The 26,490-nt window shown below is 44.3% G+C and overlaps 1 protein-coding gene across 8 annotated transcripts in view; it reads right to left on the reverse strand.

Moving 5' to 3' along the window:
• CDH4 (cadherin 4) overlaps nt 1-26,490 on the reverse strand; it is a 796,373-nt gene that overhangs the window by 82,896 nt on the left and 686,987 nt on the right. For all 8 annotated transcript variants that reach the window (XM_083744192.1, XM_083744197.1, XM_083744196.1 and 5 more), the window contains one exon: nt 392-529. In XM_083744192.1, coding sequence (XP_083600318.1) covers nt 392-529 — 138 coding nt within the window. The remainder of the gene's footprint in view (nt 1-391; nt 530-26,490) is intronic.

Consider the following 26,490-nt stretch of genomic DNA (forward strand, 5'->3'; position numbering starts at 1 on the left):
GACCAGAATAGTGAACATAAGAGGAAGAAGAAGAGGAGGGAGAGGAAGAAGAATATAATGGAGGAGGAGGAGGAGGAGAAGGATGTGAACATCTCATGACATGGAGAGAATATATATTTCCACAATCTTTTCATTTTCTCAGTATTCCACTTCAGAGCAAACTGGTAGCCAGATAGCGGAGCTTCTTCATGAATCATTTCTCACATCTCCCTCTCTCTCTTTCTCCCCCAACCCCCCAATTTTTATTTGCTGAAAGTCTTTGTTACACAGTTATCTATCAAGTTCTTTCTATCTGCCAAACCGGCAAACGGAGACGAGCCGTATCAAATGTCCATGAATTACAAACACGTTGTGTGTCCATACATCATTGCGCTGATGTATTGATACTTACGGTGCTGGCAGTGAATTCGGGTGGGTTGTCATTCACATCTGTCACCATAATGATTGCCGTCGCCGTGTTCGAGAGACCGTAGTTAAGATTTCCTTCCATATCTGTGGCCTGAACAATGACTGTGTACTGCTGAACTTTCTGGAAGGGGAAACAACAAAGGGGACAAGAATGTGAAATGTTATTCCTGTCTCTCCATACTTTTCTGCAACTTCATTTTTAAAAGAAAAAAGAAAAATATCACCCTGTTGAGATCTATCTCCTCTGCAAAATGTTTTCTTAGGACAAACTTTTGTCTCCCCTGTAAACACAAGAGACAGCAAAAAAGCCTCATTCTTTCTCTCTCTATGTCTCTCCTCGCAATAAATGATGCATTAATATCTAGCTGGTTCTAATGGAAACTTTTCTGAAAATAGTAAGTTGTATGTGAGGTGAATAAAACTTGCAAGCCGTGTTTACATGAATCCTGTAAGTCCTATTTGGGTGTTCAGTTTCCTCACATGGTTAGAATTGTGTGAGGGAGAGCTAGTTCAACTATCTTGATCATCGTGCCTATGGCTACTTCCAAATAACATTTAGCGATGAGTTAATCTGTCAAATTCAGTTTCTCCCCCCCTCCCTTGACTTAATTTCAATTCTCCACGTTTCCACATCAGTTTGAATTTTGTTAAAAAACCCAAACCCCTCATGAAAATTCATTGGCACTTTAGTGCAAATTTCTCCTAATACACTTGTTTTTGCACACCATTTTGCTTAATGCACCCTTCTTTTTTTGCAAAGCAATTCCCCCCCCCAAATAATGAATTTTTATGTTATTTCCATTTGCATTTGTTTGTTTACGCTTTACCCTTGCATGTGCATGCATGCAGGCCTGTATTCGTTCATTTATTTACTCATCTGATTCCATCTCCAAATTGCTTCCCACAAAACATCTCAAAGCGATTTCTCGGTAAAAACATTAGCAATAGAAACAATTATGCAATTTCATATATGCAAAGCAAATGTAACAATTAAACATAAAATATAGAAAATTTTGATATGTTAAAAAACCAGCAGCAATTTCATATTGATAAAAACCTTGCCTCACAGGACTGTTTTAAGGACAAAAAGGGCCAGCCCTATTATTAGGCAGGTGGAGAAAATTGAATATATGTTGGCTCCTCCTCAGCCACCTGATCATTCCACTCTGCTGGAGACCAGAGTTTTGTGTGCCACTAAAATAGCCTGGTGCAGGTGAGAATGTTGCCTCCTTGCCAGTTCACAGTCGACTTCTGCTAGGACTGGTCCTGTTAAGGGGTAACATCCATGGACACAGACCTAAAATCTCCTGGAAAACACTAGCTATAAAATGTGATAGGGTGAGGGGAAGGGTGGACAGAGACTTTTTGTTGTGGTGTTGTTTTTCCCCTTATGGAAGCCAAAATAAAAAGGGAGAATTATTAGAGCAATTATCAGGCAAACAACTATAAATACCCGCAACACCAGCTCAGTGAGTTCACTTAGGCAGATGAAAATCCATTAAATGAGCTGCTAATATTGATGTGGAGCTTTAGAAAGGGAAGGGAATCTTGACGCAACAAATGACTTATTGGCCTTATCATTTCAAAGTGTCTCCTTTACTAGGAATCGCTGAAAATTGAATTTCCTCAGAGAGCCAGGATGTCCCATCTGCTATTGACTGGGATCATCAGCCACAGATGATTAGGAATGAACAAAAGCAAGTTTTATTTTTGAAGCTGTTCAGACCCACAAAGCTGAAAGCAGCCTCCTAGAAATGTCTGGGGACAAGACGCTGGAGAAAGATCGTCTCCTGAAAGCCACTCTCCCAATGCTAGTCTTGGAGGTAGGATTGGAACCAATGTAATACAGGGCCCCCAATTCCCATTCCCCAGAGCTGGTCCATGAGGATCCCATGGCAAATGGCATCAAATACCAATGGGAGCTCAAAAATATAAAAATAATGTCAGCAATACAAAGGAGATGGTGTTGGACTTTCGGAGGAAGAGAGGGGAACTAGCCCCGTTGTACATCGGGGAGGGCTGTGTGGAGAGAGTCTCTTCCTTTAAATTCCTAGGAGTTTATCTCAGTAAAGACCTTATTGGACAATAAATACAATCCAGGTGGTTAAGAAAGCCCAACAGAGACTCCATCTCCTCAGAGTATTGTAAAAGAACAATGTCAATCAACATTTGATGATCTCCTTCTACTGGTCCACAATAGAAAGTATCCTTTCATATTGCATCATGGTGTGGTACGCTGGTTTGACATCAACTGATAGGAAGTGCCTACAGAGGGTGATGAATACAGCACAAGATATTACGGGCTGTCCTGTGAATCCGCTGGATGAAATAGTGGAAGAATGTTGCCACAGGAGAGTGAGGAAAATTCTTAGGGATGATTCACACCCTGGCTGGCACTTTCCTGATCTCCTGTCCTCAGGCAGAAGATATAGAAGCATGATTAGTCGCACCAACAGGGTAAAGAACAGCTTCTATCCATGGGCTGTTAGGCTGCTGAATGGAAAGATAACAACAGGGCAACTGACTTTCAGGTGTTGTGTGTTTGTGTGTGTCAGTAAACGAGGGGAATTAAGACTAAGAGAGTTGAGTGGGGTGTGTGCTTGTGTAATCTCACTGTATATAAGTTGTACAAGTGATGATAAAGTATTTCAACAAAAAAGCAGGAGCGAGGTCAAACCCTTCCATCCCACTCTCTGGAAAGGTCATCCATCAGGGTGACCAAGGTCAACTCAGTTTCATGGCTGGGCCTGAACCCAAATTGGAATGGATCTAAGTAATCTGCATCCTCCAAGAATATTTGCAGCTGTGTCCACCACCTTTCCCCCCAAAGCAGGTATTGGCAATTGGCTGATAGCTGTTCCCACCCAAAGGGTCCAGAACCAGTTTCTTTAGGAGTAGTTGCAGCACTGCTTCTTTCAGTGCAGCACAGACCACCTCCTCATGCAGCAAAGGTCAACCACACTCTGGACCCAACCAGAGTGGAGTCTCCTTCTTTGGAGGTCTTTAAGCAGAGACTTGACAAGCATATGTCAGGAGTGCTCTGATGGTGTTTCCTGCTTGGCAGGGGTTTGGACTCGATGGCCCTTGTGGTCTCTTCCAATTCTATGATTCTATGATTCTATGATTCAGACAGCTTCTCTCTGTTAGATTTGATGAGCCAGGAGGGACAGGGGTCAAGGGGAAACATTGAGACCACTCTGAAGTTGAAAAATTTTATCCAGTTGCTCACAGTGGGTCTTACATGTGGTTTTGACTCAAGCACATTTTGCAAGGAATTTCCCCATATATCATGTGTTTTTCTATGTCGTTTTCACAAATAAATGCATCTTTATGCATACATTCCCTTAATATATGAATCACAATATTCAGGTAAGTGTGAATTTTGAAAGACGGCTGCCTTTTGCTTTACATATTGTTTTGGAAAATGCAAATTTGATAGATTTTCCTTTAAAGGTGGACAGAATCAAATCCCTCTCCAATTCCTACTCTACAGCAGGCCCACAACTTACATGCATTTAACTTGTGCACATTCAGCTTTACGTGTGTTGCAAAAAATATATTAAAAATTTAGAAGGGGGTAGGATTCCAGGAAAAATGGCATTGACAACCCTGCTTGCCATTTAACCCAATGGGATTTGAGTATATAAGATTTTGGGTTTAGGTATGAACCCCAGAACTTAACCCAGACAAAACTTCTGTCTACAACAGAAGTGAAGTGGGAGGGGGAAATAATTTCTCCTCTCTGCCCTCCCATCCATCAAAGAACCACGGCATCTCTCTGCTTTCTTGCGCAGCTTCTTCCTCCCATTTAAACTTTGCGGCGCTCTCTTCTACCTTGTTTTCAGCATGACCCCTACAAATCAGTTTCTGGGCTCAGAGGTCGTCACTTGCAGATTTATCAGTCGGAACAACCTGGGACTGTCAGAGCCGTTTGCTGCTCTTGTCTCACTGTCTTGCCTCCAGCTAGGGCACCGCAAAGGCAGCATGGTTTCTGTGTCAAAAGTAATTCGGGAACCCGTGATGCAGTTATGCAAACTTTCATCTGAACCTGAAAGCTGAACTGCGAGAGAAGGTCACGCAAGTCTGAGAAAAAGACTTTTTGATAGCAAGGCTTCTAAGTGCTTGCTCCGGCAAAGCCCCATTGCATTGCATCGCAGAAGACCTTGCTGGGTGAAGCTGTTTGAAGGTGGTTGTTCCAGTAACGTGGCCTTCTGTTCTGCAGCCCCGCCCCCATCCCATGACTTTTGCTCTTTTGGCTTGTCTGTTAGTCAAAGAACATTAAAGGAGAAAAGGCATCCAACAGCTGACCCAAGATAAGAAATCTGAAAAGTTTCATTTAAAAAAAGTTTTTTTATTATTATTTCAAAAACTTCACTATCTTGCCATTCTTGTCCTCCCAGCCCCTACACCCGAATCCAGGTCATTTATGAAAGCTGATTTTTTGAACACTAATAATGATATATTTATACAGTGGCACCTTGTTTCTCAAACTTAATCCGTTCTGGAGGTCTGTTCCAAAACCAAAGCGTTCCAAAACCAAGGTGCACTTTCCCATAGAAAGTAATGCAAAATGGATTAATTCATTCCAGACTTTTAAAAACAACCCCTAAAACAGCAATTGAACATGAATTTTACTATCTAATGAGACCATTGATCCATAAAATGAAAGCAATAAACAATGTACTGCAGTCACACAATCGATCAATCAGTAGCTGAACTGGGTCCCACACAGTCCCAAAAACAAAGAAAAAAGCTGCAAAAACAAAAAATCAAAATAAATAGCAAAAACAGACAGACCTGAGCATAACACTCAAAACGAAAGGTGGCACTCAAATTGGAAGTGTGGCCCTCAAAACAGAAGCATAACACTCAAAACAGAGCACGTTTGGTTCTGAAAAAAGTAAGGAACACTTACTTCCAGGTTTGCAGTGTTTGGGTTTCAAGTTGTTCGAGTACCAAGGCATTTGAGAACCAAAGTACCACTGTGCATTGCTAGCTAGGAAAGGTCCCTGCAAATCTCAATAACAGCATAAGAACCAATGTCTCTTAGGAACATAGAAAGCTGTCAATGGCCCATTTAGCTCAATACTGTCTACTGAGACTGGCAGAAACTCTTCAAGGTTTTAGATGGGGGCATTCCCAGCCATACCCAGAGATACTGAGGACTGAACCTGTCTCTACATGTATGACAGAAGTGCTATCAATGAGGTACAATCATTCCATAGACACCTACAGTCTTACAAGACATCAAAGCCAGGCATAGGCAAACTCGGCCCTCCAGATAACAGGACCAGTGGTCAGGAATGATGGGAGTTGTAGTCCCAATACATCTGGAGGGCCGAGTTTGCCTATGCCTAGTCTAAGCAGTGGGAAGGGGTAGAAGATAGAGTGTAAACCAGCTAAGCACAACTTTATAAAATTGAGCTACAAATGATATCCATGATGGAACACATTCAGGACTGGAAAGGTCACCTTACCAAACTAGACCACTGGTTTCATCTGGATCAACATTACCTACCATTGTCTGACAGCAGCTAGCCAGGGTTTTAAGCAAACGTCTTTCCCAATGCTATCTGGTGATGCCAGGATTGAACCTAGGACCTTTTCCCTGCACAGTATGTTCCCTTCCAGGGAGCTATACGGATCTCGCTTTGGAGAAAGAGTCATCTTATGGCCCAGGGATGATGTAATATGCAAGGACAAATGGACTGGATCCAACAGTGTTTCAGTGCTTTTTCACTAACATAAGGAGAGTGGAGGATGACGAAGGAGTTGCTATGGCCTGGAACAACAGCCTGCAACCCTCAATTACCTTCAACAAGGTAAAGACTCAAACATGTTGAATGTGACAAAAAAGAAAAGTAGGGAATGCACCATTGTCTTGAGAATTCTGTTTTTTGCCTCTCTCCAAAATTGCAGATACAGTCATACCTTGATTCTTGAATGCCTTGGTACTTGTACGTTTGGCTCTCGAACGTAAAAAACCCCAGAAGTAAGTGTTCTGGGTTTTGAACGTTTTTTGGAAGCCGAATGTCTGAAGCGGCTTCCACTTGGGTGCAGGAAGCTCCTGCAGCCAACCAGAAGCCACGCCTTAGTTTTCAAACATTTTCGGAAGTCAAATGGACTCACTGTGAGGACAGTTCCCCATTATAGGAAAAGCGAAAGAGATAAATAAAGCTAAGACTGAGATCAGAGTGAACACAAAGGAGCAAAGATTGGTATGATAGCTGCTCCATGCACCATTGGTGTAATGAACTTCAGTTTTTCTGGGAAGCCACTTTGAGAAGATTGTATTTGTTGGGATTAGAGGGGAATTCTCCTTGCAGCAGCAGTTTCTCCATATGCCCCAACCCCATCCCCATAGCCAAATGACCTTTTGTAATTCCCATCCCAGCCTGAAGATAAGAGGAGGGGTGGGTGAGTTACTCCTTCCTTCTGAAAGGCCAACCAGCACCACTCAGAAAGTGGCCTACAGGCTGCCAGTTAGTTGATGATACCTAGCTCAGTAGATCTCATCAGTGTTGCTACTGAGATCTTTGGCTTAACAAATTCAGCTGCCTAATGGATATCACCGTAGTTGGAAGTGCAATGACATTTTATCCTAAATAGGAAGTAATGGGTGAAAGCATAGAAGGATAAAAACAAAAAAGAACACCTAGTCTGTGCATTCAGGAAATTAAAGATACCCCTGAAAAGCAGAGAATACCCCAATTATTTTGTGAAGTGATGAAAAATAAGAGGTGATCTGTAAAATATTAGCCATCAAATGCTATTTCATTTGAATGTCTAGAGCCCGGATTCATAAGGCATAGCAATTTCAGATAAGCCTCTTCAGTTATCTCTAATTAAATCACCAGTGAGGCATGCCCCAATATGTGAGAAATTTGAACGAAGCTTCCCCCCCTCCCTGAACACTAACTTTTTCATGCTTGTGTGTTAAGCTGATTTTATTGAGCCATTCAGAAAATTACCATTTCAATGTGTCTTTACAATTTGTCACAGCATTTCTCTGGGAAAATCTCCACCCTCCCGCCATTGAATTTTTGGGGATATCATATAGTTATTAAGGCTGCTTGACAGACAAAGAAAGGGCCAATGTCTGAGGCCCAGAGTTTGCAAATACTCAGGTATAACTCAGGTGCTTAAGGATCAGCACATTAAGAGGTGACTTGTTCTTTGAAGGTTCTATAGAACTTGTACAGTCATACCTTGGGTTACAGACGCTTCGGGTTGTGCGATTTCTGGTTGCGCATCGCACTGAACCCAGAAGTACCGGAATGGGTTACTTCCAGGTTTCAGCGCATGCGCAGAAATGCTAAATCTGCTTTGCGCATGTGCAGAAGAGCCGAAACACAACCCACGCATGCGCAGACAAACGGGTTGCGAACTCTGCGGGTTGTGAATGTGCCTCCTGCATGGATCAGGTTTGCAACCCAAGCGTCCACTGTACTCTCAGTTTGCTTCATGCCCTCCCTCCAAAGCCAGGTGTTATTATGGGTATGCTATAGTAGCATTTCCCAACCTGTGGGTCATGACCCACACATGGTTGGTGAGGCCCCTGCAAGTTGGTGGTGGGGCTTTTGAAGTAAACCCCAATTGCTTTTAATCCTTAACAAATATGATGAATACCACTTACAACGTGTATCCCAACCTCTTACAACTTGCAGTGGAACATCAGAAAGTCTTAAGACTTATGTTTTAACACTTGGGAACCAGTCTCTGCTGGCTGGTGGCACATGTGGTGAATGTTCACCACAAGGGAGTTCTTTTGAGTGACTCTTACAGCTCCCTTCTGGGTATCCAGCAATCAGTAGTTGGTGTTCTTACCTTCCCATAAACAAAACTGTGAATAACTTTGTAAGTACAACAAATTTCACATTAATAGGGGTGTTACGTACATTTTTGCTCAGGTGCCTCAAGCCATGGTTATAAAATTGGCAATATTTCACTTAGACATGTACAAAACTGACTTCTGCCGAAGACCTGTGGTCTAAAATTCATGTGATGATAAATCAATGGGCCACAACACCAAGCAAATTTGGGTTGGTGGGACGCCATATTGAAAAGGTTGGGAGCAAGGTTAACAGCAGCCATAGGGCTTCAGACAAATCAATAATTAAGATTAGAATGGCTATGTTTCGAGGAATATATGGAAAAACACTGCTCTGAAAAGAATATGTTGATATACATGGATTAAGTATGTAAAGTATAAGTGAGAAAAATAATTAGGTGTATAAGAGGTGCATTATCCAAAGAATGCAATGACAATATTTAAAGTTGAACCAAAGGAAGTCGAGTCGTGGTGGAGGGATGTCATGGGGGTATGTAGGGTATATGTTTGTAGTATAGGGGGTATATGTATGTTTTCTTTTTGTATCAGTATTTGCTTGTTTATTTTATTTTCATTTTTCATACCATTTATTGAGAATTTTTTTTTAAAAGAAAGGTTGTTTTCTGCTGCTGCAGAGAAGCGGACACGGAGCAATGGTTCCAAACTACAAGAAAGAAGATTCCACCTAAACATTAGGAAGAACTTCCTGACAGTAAGAGCTGTTCGACAGTGGAATTTGCTGCCAAGGAGTGTGGTGGAGTCTCCTTCTTTGGAGGTCTTTAAGCAGAGGCTTGACAACCATATGTCAGGAGTGCTCTGATGGTGTTTCCTGCTTGGCAGGGGGTTGGACTCGATGGCCCTTGTGGTCTCTTCCAACTCTATGATTCTATTCTATGATTCTATGAAAAGGTTGGAAACCACTGTACTACAGCACAGACTGCAGGAGGGAAATCTCAGGCCTGGGGGCAAAATGAAGCCCTCCATTCTCCTCTCTCAGACCCCAAGATTCTCCTTTGGCCACGCCCCTTCAGTAAGACACACTCTCACCAGCCCTTCTTCAAACTCTGCTCGCGTATTTTGCCTGCCTGGAATGTGTTTTTCAACTGTGATAATAACTCTTGCCTCCCTGATGGATGGAGATGTATGTAGGGTACACAGTTTATATAGAAACCACTGAGTTTTGCCTGGGTGGAATGTGGCCATCTGTGAATTTGTTGCTCTGCCAACCCTGTCCACTATGGGCATGGAGTCCCTGGAAGGGAATATGGCCCTGGTGTGGAGGCCTCAGAGTCAGCCCAAGTCATTTTAGACCTTTGGCTGCAATTTGGGCAGTTCACCTGTGCTCCCCAACACACTCTGTTCTTTAATTTCATTTGTATATTTAAGAGACTTCAAAGTCACCAATATCTTTTGAAGGATATACCGTATTTTTCACTCTGTAAGATGCACTTCCCCCTCCTAAAAAGTAAGGGGAAATGTGTGTGTGTCTTATGGAGCAAATGCAGGCTGCGCAGCTTTCGCTGAAGCCAGGAGAGCCAGATGGAACGATTACACCTTCTCCCACATTCTGTTCCAGGGATTCTTCCGATCTCTCCAGAATTGATTTCGGGGGGCACAGAGGGAGGGGGTTAATCCCCATTTTATGCAAGTGAGAGTCCTTGTGCTTAGCTTCTGGTGAAAGGACTTGAAGTGTAGGTGAGTTCCCACGAGGCAAGATGCAGTGATAACAGCAAGAACCTTTATTGAATTAACAGAACTGGGCAACAGGGGCAAAGCAACTGCTTATATACTTTTCTAAAGGCCTGGGCCACTCCCACTCCCAACGTGATTGGCTGTCTAAACTTCCAAGCTGCGAATCAGAACTCAGAGGCCTAAATCCTGAAATGTTCTGTGATTGGATATCATGTATCGAATCAGAACACGGGCTCAGAATCCTTAGTCCAGACTCAAGCTCAGACAAACACAGACCACTGAATACATAACAGGACTCATTACTTGAATCCCTCCCAAAGAGTTGCAGCCAGTGCTAGCCCTACTCAGAGTAGACCCACTGAAATGAATGGACATGACTAATTTAGGTTTGTTAATTTCAATGGCCCTTTTCAGAGTAGAACTTAGTTGAATACGACCTCATAACAATAATGATATTGGTTAAAAATCACCTTTATAAAAGGCAATTTACAAACGTACCACAAATCAGCTAAAAATAGTTTTAAAAACAGTTTTAAAGAGTTTTAAAAATAGTTTTAAAGAGGTGTTCCCTCTTTAAAATCAAAGTAAACATCTAAGACCAAGACAACTTTTCATCCAGGTGGACAAGCTAAGCAAAACAAATGTCTTCAGTTGTTTTCAGAAGGTGCAGTTAGTGGGCGGCTGTCATATTTCAACAGGGATGCATTTCCACAGAACAGGGGCGGCCAAAAGCTCAGCTCCACATTTCTCTGGAGCAGTCTTTAAAGAGAAACTACTCTGCAGAGTAGAGCGATTTAACTGGGTGTATAAGGGATAGTGCAGTCTCTCAAGTAACCTTGTACTGAACTGGATCTAACATTACATGTTAGTGACAAAACCTTGAGCTTAACCCAGCAGACGACTGGTAGACAGTGCAAATCCCCCAAACAAGGTGTTATATGTTGGTGGGATTTATATTAAAGGTTCCTATCACCCTCCATGCCTAAATTTTATCTGACTGATTTAAAACTGATTGCAGCAGTCTCGTGAGAAGAAAACTAACAAATACTTAAATGCATTCGTACAATATCAGAGGTGATGATCCTCTTTCCTCCTTCTCTATCAGCTGTGCCAGGGACTAGCATCAAGGCGACAGCGGGATGAGAATTCCACGTAATCCACCTGATTTACAATTTACGATTTCTGGTTTGGCGCTTTTAAAAAGGACAGTCGTTCAATATGCAACATTTAGATCTATCTTAGGTACTTATCTTTGTCTTGATGCCATAAAGTCTAACTCTTAAATAATCTTTTAACATAATTCCCTGATCATTTAAAAAAAGGTAGATTAAAGATTTGTTCGTAACGTTTTGAGTTTCTTTTTTTTTGCAGCCTAGTGTTTAGCACTGAAACTGTGGTCTGCTGAACAATGACTTGTAAATACCAGTTCCGGTTATCCCTCTATACCAGGCATAGCCAGACTTGGCCCACCAGCTGCTTTGAGACTACAACTCCCATCATCCCTAGCTAACAGGACTGGTGGTCAGGGATGATGGGAATTGTAGTCCCAAAACAGCTGGAGGGCCGAGTTTGGCCATGCCTGCTCTATACTATACTTGCACTTGATTACCATCAGGCCACACCCCCATTGGAAGATTGGCGCTGCTGCATCACAATCCTGAATTTGCATGAAGTCAGGGCAGCGTAGGGGGACGGAGAAAGGAGGCAGTTTGCACAACAGCAGTGGTCACGGCATGGAAGCAAAAGGGGAGACACACTGAGTGGGGAAAAAACAATTGTTTAAAATGTGGGTAGGCAAACTACGGCCCAGGGGCCGGATCCGGCCCAGTTGCCTTCTAAACCTGGCCTGCAGGCGGTCCAGGAATCAGAGTGTTTTTACATGAGCAGAATGTGTCTTTTTATTTAAAATGCATCTCTGGGTTATTTGTGGGACATAGGAATTTGTTCATTCCCCCCCCCAAAAAAATACAGTTCGCCCCCCCCAAGGTCCGAGGGACAGTGGACTGGTCCCCTGCTGAAAAAGTCTGCTGACCCCTGGTTTAAAACAGTGGATGGATTGCAAAGGGAGAAACATTGAGGAGGTTTTTATTTTTTTAAAAATAAATTAACAAGGAAAAACACCAGAAATTGGTACTGCACAGAAACTAACATGTAATAGCTAACCTGGTTACAACACAACTGGACAAACTGGAATGTGTCCAGAGGAGGGCAACCAAAATGGTCAAAGGCCTGGAAACGATGCCTTATGAGGAACGGCTAAGGGAGCTGGGCATGTTTAGCCTGGAGAAGAGGAGGTTAAGGGGTGATATGATAGCCATGTTCAAATATATAAAAGGATGTCACATAGAGGAGGGAGAAAGGTTGTTTTCTGCTGCTCCAGAGAAGCGGACATGGAACAATGGTTCCAAACTACAAGAAAGAAGATTCCACTTAAACATTAGGAAGAACTTCCTGACAGTAAGAGCTGTTCGACAGTGGAATTTGCTGCCAAGGAGTGTGGTGGAGTCTCCTTCTTTGGAGGTCTTTAAGCAGAGGCTTGACAGCCATATGTCAGGAGTGCTCTGATGGTGTTTCCTGCTTGGCAGGGGGTTGGACCCGATGGCCCTTGTGGTCTCTTCCAACTCTATGATTCTATGATTCTAGAACCTTTCCCAACTTCCTTCATGCTCTACTCAAACCTCTCTCATTGTTTAAAACTGCCATTTCCCCTCCCACAGGCTGCATCTAGTAGGTATTGCAGTGTGAATGGGAATTGCCCCTTCCACTCAACAGCTGTCAATCACAGACCAATGCACAGGCCAGATGAAACAATTCATTTTGGTTTCCCAAAGGCCAGTGGAGGGCTAGTGAATAAGGGGGAAGATTGATATCCCAAGGTTGGGAGCTCAACATGCTGGGAGCTGCAAAAGAGAAGCCCCTTTTTTTCTTTCACCCAACCATCCTTCTAATCACGGAGAGATACACAGCAGGACCTCTCCGCCTGATCTTTGTGGACTGGCAGAATCATATGTTTAGTCATGTTTCGATATCCTGGTCTCATGCCATTTAGGGTAAGCCGTATTAAAAATGTATCACTGAAGTTCAGAGAGTTCACTGGCGGACTTGTGAGCATTTACTCATGAGCATAAATCTTCTTTCCCCTCCTACTGTCCCCAACCACCAGGGATTGTCATGGCAATCAGGCGATAATCCCAGGTGATTAATCACCCTGGAAAATTTGTAAAAAAACAAACAAACCACCAAATAAAATGGAGGCAGGTGTGAATTTCGAAGAACCGTTGTGCTTCAGTTTGAACATTGTTTCAGAAAATGCAAATTCAGTAAGTCCGTCTTTAAATGCAAACTAAATCAAATTTACTTCCCATATTTACCCACCACTGCAGCCCCTAGAGAATATATGGTGATCCAATTTTGGGGCTGAAAAAGATGAGACACCCCTGAAATGGGGCTACTGATTGCTTCCCCTGACCAGTAAATAAATACACATAGGCTCTGCTATCTGCATGCTTGCTATATGATTTTCTGTGAACGCATCGTGTTTGTTAAGCAGGACCTACAAGTAAATAGATAGATTGATGAAAGATAGAAAGACAGAAAGATAGATAGACGCCCCAAATGTTTTGGAAAATCAGCTGAACAAGCTGATAATAGATCTTCTTGAGCCCCTTTGTATTTGTTTCCATTTTCTTCATTTTTTAAAATAACCTTCACTAAAACATGGAACTTTGCCATATCTAAGGTTAACAACAGAAAGTGTGCCCTGTCTTATCAGATGCTTGCTCTAGATTAGGAGATGCAAAGAGTGGGGATGGAGGGCGTATCTTTTGTTTCCCGAATCTTTTCCGTTTAGGACAATGCTATTACGTGCCTGCAGGAGTCGGAGAATAAGAAGAAGGTGGGGAGGGAACAAAATGCTGGACCTGAGTATGAAAAACCGATGCTGTTAAAATCCAAAGAATTTGCTCACACCTAAATAGCGCCTTTAAATTCACCTCATTCTTCAAAGTTGACACAAGGCCTGGTTTTCTAAATTGCGCATCTATCGTTAAGTTTGCATGTCAGCGATATCTATTTTCTGGGAGTCTGCAGCTTGACTACAAAAATTTGTGTGTGTGTTTTTTTCTGAAATCCAAAACTTGGCAAGCACACAAATGCTCAAGGAAAAATGGGTAAGTGCAAGGGGGGGGGGAGAGGCTGAACTGATTCAATATTATAAGTGTAAAGAGGAAAGCAGAGGTTTTTTTTGTTTTTTGTTTTTACAGCCCTTTTAAAAAGTGGCCCTGATCCTTCATGCGGGCGGAGCGACAGACACTTTTGCACAGTATATTAACCTCAACGGAGACAGCAGGCTCCTCAAGACGGATGAATTCCTTAATATACCGTGGCATATTTATCACAAATAATATAAAATTATGCAGCCCTCTTAATGGCAAAAGCATAGGGCACCATCCAATGCGCTCAGCGCCGTTAGCATAAGGATTTATGCTTGCGCAAGGGAACTTTCTCCTCTTCCCTCCCCCCACCCCTGTGCATCCATGCCCTCCCCAAATCTGCTATGGAGAGGGTTTTTTTTGGGGGGGTGAGAAACCCCAGAACATATTTAGGGACTGCATGGGGAGGAGAGCAGGTGTGTTGCATTGCACGGCTATAAATCCTTCTACCAACAGAATGGGTTACTTGGCACTACAACCAGTTTTTTTTTCTAGAAGGAGAAGTGCTGCTGCGAGTGGAGTGGGGGCTTTCTCAGTTAAGCGCTGGGAGGTTTCTTCCCTGTGCCTCAGCTCTGTGGGTCAAGGAAGCTGCCCTGCCTCTCTGGCTGGAAGAAAGAGCATCTTTCCGATGTGTCATCTGTTAGCAGGGATGCAGAAGAGCCCCAGCAAAGCCCGCTTGCAAGGAGACCCTCTCTGGGGCCTGTGTAGATGATGTCTGGTCCAGGCTCTGGGGAGGGTCTCCTTGTGAGGTGGAAGTGCAGTGGGTGTTTCCTGAGGTTGGTCAGGTGCTTCCCATCTGAGAAGTGCCGGAGCGCAGCCCTGGATACAACCCTTTGAATCCAGCCAGTTTAAACCTAGTCAGTGTTACAGAAAGCAACTTGCACCTGCCCTAGCAACTCAAAATTCCACAATGGGGTGCAACTGATTTGGCGTCAGGGGTATAGAATCACAGAACTGCAGAGCTGGAAGGGACCCCCAAGGGTAATCTAGTCTGCCTGCTGCAACGCAGGAATCACAGCTGAAGAATCTCGTGACATGGCCACCCAACCTCCATTTTTAAGCTTCCTAATGTTCTTCCTGACAAACCTAGACAAGATCTTTAAAAAGTAGAGACATCACCTTGCCAACAAAGGTCCGTATAGTAAAAGCTATGGTTTTCCCAGTAGTGATGCATGGAAGTGAGAGCTGGACCATAAAGAAGGCTGATCGCCGAAGAATTGATGCTTTTGAATTATGCTGCTGGAGGAGACTCTTGAGAGTCCCGTGGACTGCAAGAAGATCAAACCTATCCATTCTGAAGGAAATCAGCCCTGAGTGCTCACTGGAAGGACAGATCCTGAAGCTGAGACTCCAATACTTCACCTCATGAGAAGAGAAGACTCCCTGGAAAAGACCCTGGTGTTGGGAAAGATTGAGGGCACAAGGAGAAGGGGACGACAGAGGACGAGATGGTTGGACAGTGTTCTCAAAGCTACCAGCATGAGTTTGACCAAACTGCGGGAGGCAGTGGAAGACAGGAGTGCCTGGCATGCTCTGGTCCATGGGGTCACGAAGAGTCGGACACGGCTAAGCAACTAAACAACAACAAATGTTCTTCCTAATGTTTAGTTGGAATCTCCTTGCTTGTTATTTGGTACTGTTAGGCACTGACCAAGGCAGCCCAAGCCCAATATCTTTTAAGGTAGTATTTGGCCAAGGTAAAACTGCAGCGGAAGGGAAACAGTGCTGCATGTGATCCATTTTTAGGCAGGGCATGAAATGATACCTAGTTACATCTCCACAGGAATGTGCCTCCTTGAGAAAAGAGGAGCAGAGGCTATCACTTTTCCCTGTTTTTCCTTTCAGGGAGCGCAAACTGTTAGGATGACTCCGAAATCTGCATTCAAGTCAGTTCCAGGGCCATAAAGAGCCGCATGCTCATTTTTAGCACAAAATTCTAATTCTTGGAACTCCGCATTCAAAGCCATATGCCAGTTTCTGCACCTGCAGATGCACTGAGTAAACACTCTCTTCTATAGCATACGAATCTGAATTGAAGTCCCGTACCAATCAATATGTTCAATGTGCTTGCAATTAAAAACAATTCAAAAATTGTATCAGAAATGACCAAAATATTTGTCCCTTTTTATGCAGCTTCCCAGCTTTCCAAAATTCTGATAAATAGCTCCGTGCAATGCTAAGACATTGAATTAATACTATGCCAACTCCAAGGGTGCACAGGAAAATGTTTTTCATGTTGTCGTTCCATTCATTTTCATTATCAGACTTCATTTGTTTTGCTATTGATTCGTTAATTCAACATTCATTTTGTTATACCCATTCATTTCCTCCCCCCCTCTTTTTTGGCAAGGTGGGGCACAGAGGAACTGATTCCAGCAGCTGTCTCCTAGAGGCTGCCATTTTATTCTTCCAGAAGGCATGGCCTCCATAAAAAGAAAATGGCAGCCTTCCCTGATTCTGGCTAGAGAAAGTATGCCCCCCTAAACCTGTATGAGTGATAAACAGAAATGAATGATCTAAGAACACAAGAAGAACCTGCTGGATCAGGCCAACAGGTGCCTCTGGGAAGCTTGCAATCAGGATTTGGGCACAAGAGGTCTCTCCCTTCCTGTGCTTTCCAGAAACTGGTACAGTGGTGCCCCGCAAGACGAATGCCTCGCAAGACGGAAAACTCGCTAGACGAAAGGGTTTTCCGTTTTATGAGCTGCTTTGCAAGACGAATTTCCCTATGGGGTTCCTTCGCAAGACGAAAACGTCTTGCAAGTTTGTTTCCTTTTTCTTAACACCATTAATACAGTTGCGACTTGACTCTGAGGAGCAACTCATAGAACGCAGTGTACATAGTAGCCTTTTTTGAGGTTTTTAAAGACTTTGGTGATTTTTGAAGCTTTTGCAAAACTTCTTTTGCAGCCATTTGGTAAGTTAAGCTTTTAAAACTTTTTTTGGGGGGGTTTGGATTTTGGGTTGGGGTGTTTGGAATTCAAGGACTTGGTGTTGGGGAGGGGTTTGCAAGAATCTGGAAACTTGTGGTTTTTTCTGCATTTTTATGATTTTCTGTGACCATTGGGGCACTCTGCTGTTTTTTAAAAAAATTCTGGATTTGAATTTCTGTGTGCTGGGTGGCTGGGGGAACAGTTGGGGAGGGTTTTGCAAGAATCTGGAAGCTTGTGGTTTTTTTCCTGCATTTTTATGATTTTCTGTGACCATTGGGCCACTCTGCTGTTTTTTTAAAAAAATTCTGGGTTTGAATTTTGAAATGCTCTTTACAGTATGTGTGACTTTAAAGAGCACTTAATAAACTCTTGTTGTACCAAATTTGGCTTTGTTTGGACTTTTTTTGACCATAGGAACGCATTAATTGATTTTCAATGCATTCCTATGGGATTTCGTGCTTCGCAAGACGAAAAATTCGCTAGACGAAAAATTTCGCGGAACGAATTAATTTCATCTTGCGAGGCACCACTGTATTCAGAAGTATTGTGTCTCTAACTCTTAAGGCAGAACATAGCCATTAGGAATAGTAGCCAATCAGTGGCTGAGCATTTCTTGCTGTTGTCCGGGTGCGTGCGCATACATGGGGTGCATTGCCGCAACCTCCCACAGAAGCCAAGCAGGGCTGCACTGAGCCACCTGCCTGGCCGCGAAGTGGAGAGCCTGGGCCAGCCAACTGCTTTGAAGGGTGCATTTACAGCGCCCCTGTAAGCGGTGGCATTGTGGCCTAAACCACTGAGCCTCTTGGGCTTTCCAATCCAAAGGTTGGCAGTTCGAATCTGCATGAGCTCTTGTTGCTCTGCCCCAGCTCCTGCCAACCTAGAAGTTCAAAAGCACACCAGTGCAAGTAGAGAAATAGGTACCGCTGCAGCAGGAAGGTAAACAGCATTTCCATGTGCTCTAGTTTCTGTCACGATGTTCTGTTGCACCAGAAGCGGTTTGGTCATGACCCGGAAAGCTGTTTGTGGACAAACAATGGCTCCCTCAGTCTGAAAGCGAGATGAGCGCTGCAACATCATCGTCATCTTGACTGGACGTAACCATCCAGGGGTCCTTTACCTTTTACCTGCTTTGAGAAACTTGCAAAAGTGGCGCAGTGCTGGCAGGGTACATGCCTGTTGCATCCTTCTCAAGCTGCCCTCCAGCTGGAGGGTGGCATGTGGAATGTGACCCCCCCCCAAGAAAACAGTGCCCAAGATTACAGCCCCCCCCAGTCCCACCCATGCTACACCTTTGTAGCTAATCCTGTCCTTCTTCCCCTAAAAGTCCATGCAGATGTTCAACTAAACCCATGCACATAGCTCAGTGCTCTCCTTCCTTGCCCTGGATGTGTCATCTGAATAGGACTTTATTCTGGCGGACTGACACGGCAACAGATCTCTATCATCATCACACTATTTAAACATGAGACAGCCCCCTACAAAGGTGGGTTGACAAGGAAGCGTGCAAGAGACCTCGGCGATGTTCAAGGAAGCAAATAACTCTTTCCTATCATCCGAGGGGAGCTTTTGGGTAAAGGTGAGCATCTCTTCAAGGTAACATCATCCTAATGAAACCAACAGTTGCCAGGAGATGCCCTCTGGTGAACATGTCAGGGCTGAGTTCCTCCTGTCTGAAGTTTGTTTATTTAGTTGTCATAATGGTCGCAGCTGTCGGGGGGGGGGGGAACTAATCAGGAGACTAAGATGAATGGGGAAGACTGTAAGAAAAGGTCCTTTTCTACACTGCTCCAGCGCAAATAATCTCTGTCTCCAGCTGATGTGTAGCATCACTTTGATTCCCTAAAGGGAGCACTCTAAGGTGTCTGTGTGAAATCCTAGCCATGTCCGTTGCTGCTTGATAACGTGCAAAACAAAAATAAACCCAGCCCCCAAATTTCAGCCTTTTGCTGTCACATCCTGCCAGAACCATTTTAATATGCATGGCAAACATATTAATTCATTCTGAAACTTTTTGTTTTGGTTTTTAAAATATGAATCCTGAACATCTTTAGACCCAAGAAAGCTATTTGCTTTCCTGCTTTTAGTTGCTACAGCTTTTTTTTCAGACTGCAATTTTGGCTTCCACTTGCCGCCTATGCAGGTCAGGGCAGATTTGGTTCATACATCGAGATGAAAAAGATAAATGTAGGTCAATGAGTGCTTGTAATATGGGCTGCAAAGCCCAACATATATCTTGGGTGTGTTTTGCAACAAGGGGGGGGAGTCATCTTTCACTAAACAAAAATATTGGTGAACTTACTCACCCATTGCAACCTCAAGCTCGACAGCTTCACTTCAAATGATATGCACTTTCCTTGCAATGCAGGGATGCTGGAGGGCAAGAAAATGCCCACTATGTGTCAACCTTGTAATTGCTTCTTGCAGAAAGAATGGTACAGAGACCAGTGGACCTTTTGCTTCCTCAATGAAAAGGGCCATAGCTCAGTGCTAGGTGTCCTGCTTTGCAGGCAGAAGGTCTTGGGTTGAACCCCTGGCATCTCCAGGTAGGGCTAAAAAAAGATTCATGTATGGAACCATGGAGAGCTGCTGCCAGTCAGAGTGGTCAGTATTGAGTAAGATGGACCAATGGTCTAACTCAATATAAATGCAGCTTCCCATATTCTTGTAGCTCTATTTTTAAAAGCTGTATAGGTTGGGGGAAAGGATGTAGCTCCATGGCAGCGCATCTGCTTTGCATGCAGATCGTCTCTGGTTCAAACTCTGGCATCTCCAGGTTGGGGTGAGAAGGACCCCTGTCTAAAATGCTAGAGATCTGCTGCCAGCCAGCGTTGGGAGTTAGATGGACTAATGGTCTTGCTTGGTATCATAAAAAGGGTAAAGGGATCCCTGACCATTAGGTCCAGTCGTGGCCGACTCTGGGGTTGCAGTGCTCATCTCACTTTACTGGCCGAGGGAGCCAGCATACAGCTTTTGGGTCATGTGGCTAGCATGACAAAGCCACTTCTGGTGAACCAGAGCAGCGCACGGAAACGCCGTTTACCTTCCCGCCAGAGCAGTACCTGTTTATCTACTTGCACTTTGTGCTTTCGAACTGCTAGGTTGGCAGGAGAAGGGACCGAGCAACGGGAGCTCACCCCGTTGTGGGGATTCGAACCGCCAACCTTCTGATCAGCAAGCCCTAGGCTCTGTGGTTTAACGCACAGCGCCACCCGCGTCCCAGTGCTTGGTATCATAGAATCATAGAATTGTAGAGTTGGAAGGGACCCTGAGATTCATCTAGTCCAGTGCTTCCCAACCTTTTTGTTTGGCCATGCCCCACCAAAGTATCTCTAAAATCCTGATGCCCCCCCCATGACATATAATTCTTATTATTCAAAGAGTGAACTCGTATTCATGTGGAGGAAGTCTAAAAGGCCATTAACTGTTAATAAGTCATTCTCGAATTGCCCCCCCCCCAAAAAAAATTGAATTGCCCCCTGTGGGGCGTGTGCCCCATGTTGGGAACGATGGATCTAGTCCAACCCCCTGCAATGCAGGGATATGCAACTGTCCCATACGGGGATTGAACCTGCAACCTTGGCATTATTAGCACTGCACTCTAATCAGGATCAACTCTATGTTTCCATAATACGAGTTGTGCATGCACTTTTTTTTTAAAGGCAGGATCCTATACTATGGTAAGACAAATTCTGCGTTAAGCAATGCTGAATTCTGCATAATACATGTATTAATTTATTATATAATTTCCCCCTTGGTTTCCTTCCAAGATGGCGCTCAAGGGAGTCTCCTATCCTGGCACAAACCAGACACGGACCTGCTTAGCTTTGGCATGGTGGCAGTATTATCTGAATCGGTATTCATTTATGTAGAAAGCTGCATAAAAGGGCTTAAAGCAAGAGCCCTCTAAGTGGTGCATATCATAGAACTGTGGATAAAACACAGCTAAAATCCACACAAAAATAATAAAAACCAAACATACATTAGATAACTATCATTGCAACACAGATAAAATACAGTGGTACCTTGGGTTATAGACGCTTCAGGTTACAGACGCTTCAGCTTACAGACTCCCCTAACCCAGAAATAGTACCTCGGGTTAAGAACTTTGCTTCAGGATGAGAACAGAAATTGCGCGGCGGCAGCAGGAGGTCCCATTAGCTAAAGTGGTGCTTCAGATTAAGAACCGTTTCAGGTTAAGAAAGGACCTCCGGAATGAATTAAGTTCTTAATCCGAGGTACCACTGGAAGTAGCATATATACAATGAATATAGGTAACTGAATAATATGAATGGATAGGGTTTCTGGAATTAAAAAAAAAGTTTTCAGCAGGTGTCTAAAACAACATAGTGGAGGGCAGTAGCAGAAGCCATGGTGGGACTGTGCCATTTGATCTCCCTCCAGCTAGGTCACTGTAACCACACCAGAATGGAGAGGTGGGTGGGTAGCAGACAGGTTTGGCGCAGTGCAAACATGCCAGCCGATCTGGTCCTCCTGCTGACACATTTGCACCATGCTGACCTTGTCACAACTTCACCCATCCCCACCTCCATTCTGGTGTGCTGCAGTGACCCAGCCAGAGGGAGGTCTGAGCCCCACAACACCAGTCTGCTACTGGTGAGGGCACCTGCCCAACATCAATAATGTCTGTATCCAATGCATGCGTTCTTCCACTGATCATTTGCCCGTCCCAGCATATTCCACCAGAATATATGTGTTAGACCAGGGTTTTCCAAACTTTCTACTACCAGGGTCTACTCAAGTTGGCTGAACATTACTGAGGCCCACCAGTCACAAAGCAGGGGCAGAGCCTGTCACAAAATGGTGGCAGATGCAGGCAGGGTTGGGCACAATCAGCAGGCAATTACTGGTGTCACTTTCTACTGATCCATCTTTGAAAATTGCTTTTTTTTTGCCATGGCATTTTCCTTGTGGCAAGAAGTTCCACAGCTCAGCTTTCCTCAAGCTAACTGCATACATTGTTCTGGAGGTATTGTCACTGAACTTCTTCATTTTAGGCAGAGTAGATAAATAGGTACTGCTCCAGAGGCTCTTAGTGGAGGGTTGTTGTTGTTTTTAAATAATACTTTCCCCTTCTCACCCCACATGGCTCTCAAAATATTTTTACTCATCTCCTGTAATTTCATCTCCCATTCTCCTTTGACATTCAACTTGTACGATATCGTCCACCTACCAAACTGCCAGTTTCTTTTATTTTTCTCTTAGCCCTTTAAACAACAACAGCAACAACAACAACATTCTACTTAACACCTCCTCTCAGTGGCAGAGTGTATGCCCATGTTGCCCGGGGCGGGGCACCCCCCTGAGGGGAGCGGTGCACGGGGGGTGCCTTCCTGCACGCCACAGGATAGGAGAGGGGCAGGAAAGCTGCTGCCCACTCTCGCCCTGCTCTCCACTACCAGGTCAGACAGAGCTGCTGCAGCCGGGCGTAAGGTGTGCCACGACAGAGGAGGGTGGGTGGCAGTGCTGCCACCCACTCACCTGTTCTCCTCACCTGACCCAGGGGGGCAAAGCTGCACCAGGCACAAGCACCGCAGCCAAGGCACTGCTCCTTCTGGTGTGGAACCAGGATCAGATGAAGGAGCTTGCTGCAGGGGTGCCTGTTTGTGCCTCCTTTCAAAATTGTGCCCGGGGCCACGACACCCAGGGCTCTGCCCCCTCTGGTCCTTTCCTCCAAGGATGGAGACCTTTCTCCCCTCCTCCATCCCATTGTAACCTTCTCTGCTTTCCAGGCACCTTTACTCAACCTGCAAGGAGTTGCAGGGGGTGGTATCTGCCCAACGCAAAGCTGTTTCATGGCTAGGGAGTATAGCAAGCAAATGAGGAGGCACTGGGCAGGTTGTGATACTGAGTGAGCCCAGTGCCACTTTTTGAGAAACACTGTGTTGGCAAGTTTAAAGAACCCCCCCTAGATGAATCAGGGTTCATGCTACATTCCCACCATGCCCTGGACAAAACTGTTCTGTGAATGTTAAGGAAAGACGAATCTGGAAGTGCTGTATCCTGGTTAGAAACAGCCCCAATTCACAGCCCTATTTTGACCTAGCAGGGGCATTCTGTTTAGGTAGGATGCAAAGGGATTTAGATTCCGGTCCAGGGTCTTTCGTAAGCAGAAGCTGCAGATGGTGATAAAACTATGTGTCAAGGTTTTTGCGAAGTGGATTTGTAGCCCTGTAGGGAGAAAGGTGAAAGCATGAAATATGTTTAATTTTATCGTGTGCTGCAGTCATATTTGTATCCAAGAGGGGAAGGGGCACTCTTTGCCTCTGAGGCAGCCAGGCTCACGTATAGCACTATTTTTCCTGCCATGTGTCCTATTTATATGGCTCTATGTGGCTTCAGAAAAAAATAAAATAAACACCTCTTTTTTCAGTAGCAAATGTCAGCCCATTTCAGGTTTCCACTGGTAGAAGAAACTGGCTTAGCTGTAACAGTTCCCCTGTTTCTTGGGGTGATCCATTATTGAATCAATGCTCCTTAATGCGGGATGCATATTGAGCCTGGTTGGTCCATGAGAGGGGAAGACATGGTGGGAACAAGCACCATGTGACACATCGCCCGGTCCTCTGGCCAGTCATTGCTGGATCCAAATGCTCGTTTGAAAGAACATCACTTTCCACATTAAAGTTCTCAGTACAGCTGCTAATCTCCTAGATAAAGGTAAAGGTAAAGGGACCCCTGGAGGGATGCGGGTGGTGCTGTGGGTTAAACCACAGATCCTAGGGCTTGCTGATCAGAAGGTCGGCAGTTCAAATCCCCAAGACAGGGTGAGCTCCTGTTGCTCGGTCCCTGCTCCTGCCAACCTAGCAGTTTGAAAGCACATCAAAGTGCAAGTAGATAAATAGGTACTGCTCCAGCAGGAAGGTAAACGCTGTTTCTGTGTGCTGCTCTGGTTCGCTAGAAGTGGCTTAGTCATGCTGGCCACATGACCCAGAAGCTGTACTCCGGCTCCCTTGGCCAATAAAGCGAGATGAGTGCCGCAAGCCCAGAGTCGGCCATGACTGGACCTAATAGTCAGGGGTCCCTTTACCTTTACACCATTTACCTTCCCGCCGGAGCGGTACCTATTTATCTACTTGCACTTTCGAACTGCTTTCGAACTGCTTGCACTTTCGACGTGCTTTCGAACTGCTAGGTTGGCAGGAGCAGGGACCGAGCAATGGGAGCTCACCCCGTCGTGGGGATTCGAACTGCCAACCTTCTGATCGGCAAGTCCTAGGCTCTGTGGTTTAACCGATAGCACCACCCACGTCCCTTAATCTCCTGGATAGACTATTGGAATTGACCCTATGTGGTGCTGCCCTTGAAGAAGGTCCAAAAGCTGCTGCTTATGCAAAATGTGAATGCTCAGTTACTGAGTGGATCACTGGTCCTAAAGAAGTTGAACTTGAAACCCAAATACTCAGATGTTGTTGAGTTGCAACTCCCATCAGCTCCAGACAACATGGCCAATGGACAGGGATGCTGGGAGTTCAACGCCTGGTGGGTACCAGGCTGGAGGAAGCTTTGTGACTAATCCTTCAACTTAAGATGGCGCAGGGGTAGAATGAAGGAATGGGATTCTAAACAAAATGTTTCCCGCTCCCCCCTTCCTGGAGTCTGTTGCATAGCATCAGTTGCTTTTCACATCAAACAAAGAGGGAAGCACTCTACTTTTCTCATCTTGACAGCAAAGAACATCTTCTACCTGCATTTGAATAATGTGAATATATTAATTAAGGTTGATAATGGTTCTTAATGATATCCATCAGCAATGGAATGAGGCTATATTTATCTTTACTTTTGTAAAAATGAGATGCCTAAATATAATTCCCCATATTATGAAGGCCTGAAGCTATGCAAACTTTCTGTCTTTTATTAAGCATGCTTTGTACAATGAGAGTTTTACAGGTATATTCTCAAGGGGAGAGTTGTTGTACCATGCACCATGCTTATTGGGAAACATCAGCATGAAACGGGCTGTTCATGGCTACAGCTGAAGCTACTGCTATGGACAGCTGGACAAATCACAATTTCAATTCCATAGAAAAGGGTGTTGGTGTTCTCCATACACAGCCCATGGCTGCTTGTGCATGAAGGGATGGTACAGTCCCATCTTCCATTCAAGATTCTGAAGATCTCTGCATTCAAAAGGTCCAGGTTAAAACTCTGGCCATTTCGAGGTAAGGTAAGGACTGGGATTGTTCCCTCTCCGAAACACAGAGAGGCTGCCAGTTGGTGTACACCAGCCTGCCTCATTTGCAAGGATAAAATCCAGTCTGAAATCCTGAGGACAGGTGTTGCCTATCAGTGCAGGTAATACTCAGTAAGATGAACCAATGGTATAACTCAGTACAAGGGCAGATCCCCTGAACATCAGGCACCTACATGCTACCAGGATCTCAGTGGCAGTGGTGGACCTTAGGGTATCAAATTTCAGTGGCACTCAGTGCAACACCAAAATTTCTCATGGCCTCTGGCGCTCCATCCTAAATAATAGTTGTGGCATTCCCTGCAGTGCCCCTGAGGCTCTGTGCCCAGTTCAACCGAAGCGGTCATGTTCCCCTAAATCCACCTTTGTCCGTGGCCTACAAGGCTTCCTCTGACTCTATGATTTTAACATTTGACTGGTCAACTGACATTCCACTTATCGGTTCTTCACATGTGAGACTCTGTGATCAAAGATACTAAATGAGAAATTTTATTTTCCCTACAGGAAGATCTGGCAAATGCTGCTTCTCATTATTCTGGCCAGAGTTCTGTCAGAACAAAATGCAGCAAAACTTTATTTAAACATTTGCAGATGAAATAAATCGAGGACGGTTGTCTAACAGTGCATTGGTAATTACCTCGTACATTAATCAAAACAGACAACACGCCTTCTAACAAATGCCTTTTCTCACCTTTGGAACAGTTTTGGAGTGTCTTGTTCACCTACTTATTAGTCCATAAATATTCTAATTAGGCTCCTACTCCAGATGAATAGGATTAGCAATAAAGACATTTTAGACTAGGTACAAAAGAGATACTCCAAACTTCCCTGTCTTGTCTACAGCTCTCCTGACATTTATAATCATGTAGAAATGTTAAATTTACATAGCTTTGCCTAGTTAGACATGGTTGTAATTATCCCCCCTGCCCAAGTATGTCTCCCCACTGTCAAAATAGGAAGACAAAAGCTGAGAATGGAAATGACAACTGGTGGGGAGAACACCTTTATAACCCCCTTTCTCAATATGAAATCTGACATTTTATGTCTGAAATTAGCATTCCTTAAATCCCAGATACAATCAGTATGAATCAACACATCAGAGAGGAATACACAAACAGCCATGATAGCTATACATTGCCCTCTATGGCTGCAAGCGGTTATGTTTCCGAATACAAGTCGCTGGAAGCCATGGGAGAGAAGAGCACT

Source organism: Podarcis gaigeae, assembly GCF_964106915.1.
Source record: "Podarcis gaigeae genome assembly, chromosome: 6".
Classification (NCBI taxonomy): Eukaryota; Metazoa; Chordata; class Lepidosauria; order Squamata; family Lacertidae; genus Podarcis; species Podarcis gaigeae.